Below are 8,437 nucleotides of genomic sequence, written 5' to 3' on the forward strand. Positions count from 1 at the left end.
GAGGGATCATAATGCACAACACAGGGTCACCGGATTTGAATTGCCCGGTCAATGACTATGTAATTGGTTCAGGTGTGTCCCAACATCTTTCAGCCAAGAGAATAGAAAAAAAACTTCAGTAGGAAAATATTAATACCCAAAATAATGCTGTGATCAGATCCATCTGTGGTCGCGATCAGGAGAGAAGGCACAAAAATTGCGGGCTCTAATCAGACCAAAAGCGCAATTAACTGACTCTCAGGGCTAAACAAGGAAACTCGGTTATGTGCGTCCGCACATAATGTTCCGACCTTGATCAACCACAGTTTTGACTTTATTGTTTTCACAATTTTCACAATTATTGTTCGAAATTAAATGGTTCATCTATTTCGAAAATCACTTTAAGCTATAGCCATTATACAAATGAAAAAAGAAACCATTAGAGAGCTGATGGTAACTGCCATTAAGGAGATCAATAGACAAGACAAACAACAAAATCATATAAAAACAACAAACATTACTTATGACCAAAACTCAATGTCTATCCATTTTTAAAAACAAACTTAATAAAAAAGTCCAAACAACTTAAACTAAGTAAAATGACTTTCATATCACCCGAAAAGATATGGGAACTGTCGTTATTGCGAAAAATTTACAAGAAGGCAAAAAACAAAAAGGCCAATTCAAAAAGTATGTTTACACTATTTCAAAACAATTAAATTCAAAGTCATTAAAGCAATTATTTATCAACTGATACCATTCAATGGCTTCATTTATATTTTAATGGAAAATCAAATGCAAAACCCAATATATTTTAATGCCAAAAAAGCGTTATACCTCAACTGAAAGCACATGATAATTTCCTTAAGAGCTCTCTGGATGTCAAAATAGAATTTTCATTGATTAGACTCAGATATAAGATTAAACAAAGAACATCAAATGCTTGAATGTTCCAGAGTCTATGAAATAGTTACGAAAACAATTTGTCGGACCCATAAAGAGCGTGAGCTTTACCCGTAAAACACAATATTTTACCGTTAAACATTACTGGATTAAAAAGGACCCTCTTAACAATTGCTCTTTTAATTGGGAAACGGCTTTCTAGTAATTGGGATCAAAAAATTCTTTCAAAAAAGACAGACCCAAAATACAGTCCGCATCCTTTATCACCACAAAACTCAACAATGAGACGAAAACTTTCCGTGCTAACTCTGGCCTGCTTTGGAAAAACGCAATTGTTCAAAAATATTTTGTAATAGTTGTTCGGAAAATGAAAAAAGACTATGCGATTTTTTAAAAAAAAATATCGATTTAATTTACCGAAAGACCGCATGAAGTTTATTTTCGAAAATTTTTCCTAGTAATCTCAGGCACAATAGGCCTATATTGAGGTCCGTAACTCCTCGGAAAAAGCTAATTTCAAAAAAATAAAAAAAGGTTTCTGAAGTAAAGATACCACTCACAATCCTTCACAATAAATATATCGATGGGCGAAATTTGACTGAACAACAAAACCAAGATGAGTATATAGCTGACAAATTACCAAAATGGTAGATTAAAACAGTTCCACCAACTCTCTTCTATCTTTAAACATAAAACCAAGTAGACTAACGTGAACAATTTTCTCATATTTTATCAAAATTTGGTCAAAATTTATGCAAAAATTACGAACAATGTGATAAAACGACGGAAGTTAGGCTGACGTTCACAAATCTTCACACCTCCGTAACTCCTCGGAAAAAGCTAAATTCAAAAAAAAAATAATAAAATTGAAATTCTACGCTTGACAAGGTTTCTAAAGATTCTACTAACAATCGTTTACAATAAATATATCGATCGGCGAAATTTGACTTAACAACAAAACCAAGATGAGTGTATAGTTCCTCCCCCAGTAAAATGAGTCGGAACAAAGAATATTTCCCTGAAAACTGACTAGACCTAAACTGCGGCCTAAATTAATATGATCTTTAATCTAAATCTAATCTTCTTGTATTGCGAATCTAAGCCTCGTTTGCCTTTACCTTGGCCTAATGACAACAAAATATCATTTCGAGTTACATTTTCTCGATTAATCTGGGATAATTTAATCATGTGCCGTCATTTGCTAAAACCATAAACTCCGAAATCAATTTTGCTGTAAACAATTGTCACGGAAACATCTGGTAACGCAATTATAATACTTTCTGTCGGAATTCACTACTCGCATTGTGGCTCTCAATTACAAAACTCATTTTGATTTTTGTTCGAATGATAAATTGAATTCAATGATTTTAAATATAGTCAGAAGGGAAGGGTATAAACCAAGCAGTATGATGAAGTCATTTTTTGACGGGACCCGAAAAGGTGACCGATCAAAAACGGTCAATCATTTGCAAACACTGAGTGTTTTCGAAAAGTTTCAAGAACGAGAGATCAATATAGAATTGAATCGTTTCTGATATTTTATGATAAAGTAATTTTTAAAATTTTTGGGCCAATTTTCACCGAGGGGATAGAATGAGATATGAAGGGTAAATAAGGTATCATTCGAGGTCACAGTCCGAGTGCGTCTGCAACCTTGTCAATGAACCCAGAGTTCTCCTCCATGGCTTCTGCAGCTGCCTCTTCTACCTTCTTAGTCGCCTCCTCTGTCAAGTACCTGGAGAATTCGTCGCCTAAAAATTAAGAAAAAATAACATTTTTGATCATATATTACCATTTTTTGATCCCAACAGTTGTTCTCGAAAATCATGCCCACGCGGATTCTTTAGGTTCCCGGTTTTGTCGATAAGGTCTCGAGAGATGCTCCCGGAAGTCGCACTGGGAAAGTCCTTTTTCCCACATTTCCTGTTAGGATTCTTATACGATCTGACTCTGTTTTACCAGATTTTACAATTCCTCGGTTCTTTTCACAAACTTAGAGGGGAAAGAACCGAGATCATAGTAAGATTTCACTTGGAGTCGTTTCAATGGGAGGTGATCAATAAAGGCATGCTAAATCTTTTCTTAGGACAGTTAAAGAAAAAGTTCTACTTAATTTTCTTCTTTGAATTCTTCTCAAAATAATTGAGCGTACTTTCCAAACATATTGACATGCTTTTGCTTGCTGCTTGTGTTGCCTTTTAAATTTAAACAATTGAATTGGTTATCTGGAAATGTTTTATTGTTCTCACACCAGAGTCTGACTACCCATAATTGATACTTTTGCACATTTAGCGTATTACAATTGAAATATAATGTTTGGCTCCAGCCTCTACGGGGGTTTTGCAAACCACCAACCAAAAAGGTGGAGGAGGCAGTTTCGCTTCTTTTTCAATTCCAACATTTCTACAATCTATGGTTATATGAGCTGTTGTTCCTCATAAAGGCAACTTGAGAAGAGTAAAATAAACTTGAAAAAGAACTATATATTTAATTTTATACTATATATTTATATAAACTATATATTTATATATATATATATATATATATATATATATATTTTCTATGCATATGCAGGTTTTTGGTTGTTAGCAGAAAGAGCTTAATCTACGCCCGGACATAACGCCCAGTCAAAATCATCACTGAGCAGTTCTAATTGCAACTTTAGTATCAGTACTGATTCAGAGCCATGATGATGTCACTTTTTACACTTGTAGTCAAAATGTACGTCTTGGCCAAGACGTGTAAGTCTAAATGCAAGTCTTGGCCAGGACGTGCAACTCTAATTGAAAGTCTTAGCCAAGACGTGCAAGTCTAAATGCAAGTCTTGGCCAAGACGTGCAACTTTAATTGAAAGTTTTAGCCAAGACGTGCAAGTCTAAATGCAAGTCGTGGCCAAGACATGGAAAGTCTAAATGCGAGTCTTGGCCTAGACGTGCAAGTCTAAATGCGAGTCTTGGCCGAGACCTGCAACTCTAATTGAAAGTCTTAACCAAGACGTGCAAGTCTAAATGCGAGTCTTGGCCAAGACATGGCAAGTCTAAAATAGCCGGAAAAACGTTAAAAATTGCCGTAAAATTTCAAAAATAGCCATATCGTCGAAAGTAGCCGGGAGAACGTAAAAAAACGTCAAAAATAGCCACAAAACGTCAAAAATAGCCAAAAAAATGACAAAACTAATTAAGACATCCTATTTTGACAGGTATTTCACAAAATAAGGACCAACGAGCATTGTCCCCCGACGTCATATATCATCGATTATCAATTATCAATTACAAATATCCTTATTATTAATTAATTGATATTAATTATAACTCTCATAAACTCAAATACAACTCATACGGGGTGTTATCGATGATAACCCAAATAATTGTAACACATTTGAACTAAATGATAGCAACATTGGCTCACTGGCTAATATGTATGGAGGCATTGAAATTGGCATATTTGTGACAACTTTCATATGAGGACATTTCCAGCTCGTGTTTTGCGATTGAGATAATCGTGCATTCTGAGAAAAATGAACTTTATTTTTTAAGCTAGATGGCATTCAGTTATATAAAAGAATTTAAAAGATATAGGGAAATGAAAAATTTCGGAGGGAAAGAAACTAATAAAGGGAAAGAAAAAAGTCGTTTTCTGACTGGGGCGGGTCTTTCTTATAGACCCCCTTTCAAACAATTTTTCAATGCTTTGTGTTAATGCCCATCCCCAGTATCCTAGGCACTCGCCTGTTACAAAATATTTGGCGTCAAATCATTGTGTTAACATAGTACGTGCGCTGGGAATTGCAGAAAAGAATCACGGTATCCGTTTTCAATAATTTCTTGAGATTTTTTCGGTTTGTGCCCCGAGTACGTTATGCACCCCCGAAATACAGAGCACTTGATACTACATGGTAAACTATTAGATAAAAATACGATACGTGCGTGTGGGGGCTGTAAATATTATACACCCAATAAACTGGAGCAAAAACAAACATGATTCAAAAGGTACTTTGAAGAGTCAACCCTACGCGATCTTATGCGTAACCACAAAATGCGAAAAAAATGGAATTAATATGTAAAAGGGATCAAAAATCCGTCGGACGGTCAATTTCCTTTTTAGTATTTTTGGCACTCAATTGCAGTCATAGAAGCTAGGTATAAGAAAAATTAGACGTTAAAACATTTCTACAATCTATGGTTATATGAGCTGTTGTTCCTCATAAAGGCAACTTGAGAAGAGTAAAATAAACTTGAAAATGAACCATATATTTATTTTTATACTATATATTTATATAAACTATATATTATATATAAATATATGTATATATATATATATATATATATATATATATATATATATTCTATGCATATGCAGGTTTTTGGTTGTTAGCAGAAAGAGCTTAATCTACGCCCGGACATAACGCCCAGTCAAAATCATCACTGAGCAGTTCTAATTGCAACCTTAGTATCAGTACTGATTCAGAGCCATGATGATGTCACTTTTTACACTTGTAGTCAAAATGTCCGTCTTGGCCAAGACGTGTAAGTCTAAATGCAAGTCTTGGCCAAGACGTGCAACTTTAATTGAAAGTTTTAGCCAAGATGTGCAAGTCTAAATGCAAGTCTTGGCCAAGACATGGAAAGTCTAAATGCGAGTCTTGGCCAAGACGTGCAAGTCTAAATGCGAGTCTTGACCAAGACGTGCAACTCTAATTGAAAGTCTTAGCCAAGACGTGCAAGTCTAAATGCAAGTCTTGGCCAAGACGTGCAACTTTAATTGAAAGTTTTAGCCAAGATGTGCAAGTCTAAATGCAAGTCTTGGCCAAGACATGGAAAGTCTAAATGCGAGTCTTGGCCAAGACGTGCAAGTCTAAATGCGAGTCTTGACCAAGACGTGCAACTCTAATTGAAAGTCTTAGCCAAGACGTGCAAGTCTAAATGCGAGTCTTGGCCAAGACGTGCAAGTCTAAATGCGAGTCTTGACCAAGACGTGCAAATCTAAATGCAAGTCTTGGCCGAGACCTGCAACTCTAATTGAAAGTCTTAACCAAGACGTGCAAGTCTAAATGCGAGTCTTGGCCAAGACATGGCAAGTCTAAAATAGCCGGAAAAACGTTAAAAATTGCCGTAAAATTTCAAAAATAGCCATATCGTCGAAAGTAGCCGGGAGAACGTAAAAAAACGTCAAAAATATCCACAAAACGTCAAAAATACCAAAAACATGACAAAACTAATTAAGACATCCTATTTTGACAGGTATTTCACAAAATAAGGACCAACGAGCATTGTCCCCCGACGTCATATATCATCGATTATCAAATATCAATTACAAATATCATTATTATTAATTAATTAATTGATATTAATTATAACTCTCATAAACTCAAATACAACTCATACGGGGTGTTATCGATGATAACCCAAATAATCGTAACACATTTGAACTAAATGATAGCAACATTGGTTCACTGGCTAATCTGTATGGAGGCATTGAAATTGGCATATTTGTGACAACTTTCATATGAGGACATTTCCAGCTCGTGTTTTGCGATTGAGATAATCGTGCATTCTGAGAAAAATGAACTTTATTTTTTAAGCTAGATGGCATTCAGTTATATAAAAGAATTTAAAAGATATAGGGAAATGAAAAATTTCGGAGGGAAAGAAACTAATAAAGGGAAAGAAAAAAGTCGTTTTCTGACTGGGCGGGTCTTTCTTATAGACCCCCTTTCAAACAATTTTTCGATGCTTTGTGTTAATGCCCATCCCCAGTATCCTAGGCACTCGCCTGTTACAAAATATTTGGCGTCAAATCATTGTGTTAACATAGTACGTGCGCTGGGAATTGCAGAAAAGAATCACGGTATCCGTTTTCAATAATTTCTTGAGATTTTTTCGGTTTGTGCCCCGAGTACGTTATGCACCCCCGAAATACAGAGCACTTGATACTACATGGTAAACTATTAGATAAAAATACGATACGTGCGTGTGGGGGCTGTAAATATTATACACCCAATAAACTGGAGGCAAAAACAAACATGATTCAAAAGGTACTTTGAAGAGTCAACCCTACGCGATCTTATGCGTAACCACAAAATGCGAAAAAAATGGAATTAATATGTAAAAGGGATCAAAAATCCGTCGGACGGTCAATTTCCTTTTTAGTATTTTTGGCACTCAATTGCAGTCATAGAAGCTAGGTATAAAAAAAATTAGACGTTAAAAAGGTACTAATGCGGCCATTGGTCAGTTAATAAACTAATAATTAATTAATTGGATAATTTGTAATGAAGTCTAAGTAGTTTTTGGTTCCATATCGTGACTGATGTCCCAAGGCATTTTTTGTGATTATTTTCCATAAACTATTTAGAGGCGTCTAAAAACATTTATAACAGCTAAATTCTTCACATACTCAACTGCTGTTGAAGTTGTTCTATTTTGTCGACCGGGTCCTGAAGCCTCTCAATCTGCGTTGTCAATTTGTTGAGTGTGGATTTTATTGTGCAAAGCAGAAACAATCTTGAGAAGAATCCTTCGCCGTTAATCTTCTTAATCAACGCATTCAAACTGCCCAATTCTTTGTTCACTTTCACAATGTTTTCTTCACTATTCTCAACTTTTTCCAGCAAAAATGAACACTTTTCGGCGACCGGCAGGAAACCGGAAACTTTGGTCGTAATTGTCTGGATCTGTTCAACTTGTTCGTCCGGGATCTGAGCTGGCGGCTTTTCCATCAGAGCGGTGGCAACCTTCACAGAAGCGGAAAGGTCGGCAACCGGTTTCGATTCTGATTTTGGTAAGTTGGCTTCGATTTCCTCCTTCGCTTTTTCAAGAGCATTCGAGTCGATGCCTAGCTCTGCCTTGACGTCGTTTAACGCCGCACTTGCAATGTCCATATCTTTAAATCGAAGAGTGAAACTAACGTATGAAGTATAGTGAATGACAAGTTACAAATGTTTGGGTTTTAGACCGCTAGGAACTTTAGGGGTAATATTTGAGAAATGGTCCTAAAATTTGACGATATCTCTGGTCAAGTTTAATTTTGCATCGCATGCAACTGTGTTTACTGAAATGCGTACAAAACGAGTATGGTTAAATATTTGCGTTAGCTGATAGAGCCAACTTGACATGGACTGTCAAATATAACTTAGTTATAAGAAAAGGAACTAGTTAAAGTTGTAAACTCTTAGATTTTGAAGGTTATTGCACTAGTAAAATGGTTCTGGCAACAAAAACTAATTGGAAAATAAATTAATTATTCATCTATCTACATTTGTCTCCTAAAATGGGCATTTATGTTATTTCTGTCACAAAATCCGAATGAAAATCTAACAATTTTAAGTCTAGCGCGATAAATATTGCAAATTTCTATTTATTTCTTGAAGTTTTTAATTAATGAGCATTGTTATAAAGAGAAATGTACACAACTTATTAGTTTGTTTCTCGGTCTGGGAGGAGGGGATTTTGTTTGTTCATATATCTGAAGCTTAATTTAATGTTCAGATCCATGCAACCATTTCGTACAAGTTTATTACGTATCACCAAGCATATACACTATGCAGCTAAAAAAT

The 8,437-nt window shown here is 35.4% G+C and overlaps 1 protein-coding gene across 1 annotated transcript; it reads right to left on the reverse strand.

Moving 5' to 3' along the window:
• Nucleotides 1–2,429: 2,429 nt before the first annotated feature.
• Nucleotides 2,430–8,161, reverse strand: LOC142344138 (uncharacterized). Its single transcript, XM_075395662.1, has 2 exons — nt 7,279–8,161; nt 2,430–2,633 (listed from the first exon to the last, which is right to left on the reverse strand). The coding sequence occupies exons 1-2, from the start codon at nt 7,760–7,762 to the stop codon at nt 2,512–2,514; spliced, it is 606 nt and encodes a 201-aa protein (XP_075251777.1). The 5' UTR covers nt 7,763–8,161; the 3' UTR covers nt 2,430–2,511.
• Between the last annotated feature and the right edge of the window lie 276 nt (nt 8,162–8,437).

This window comes from Convolutriloba macropyga, chromosome 8 (genome assembly GCF_964194025.1).
Source record: "Convolutriloba macropyga chromosome 8, txConMacr16.3, whole genome shotgun sequence".
NCBI classification, from domain to species: Eukaryota; Metazoa; Xenacoelomorpha; order Acoela; family Convolutidae; genus Convolutriloba; species Convolutriloba macropyga.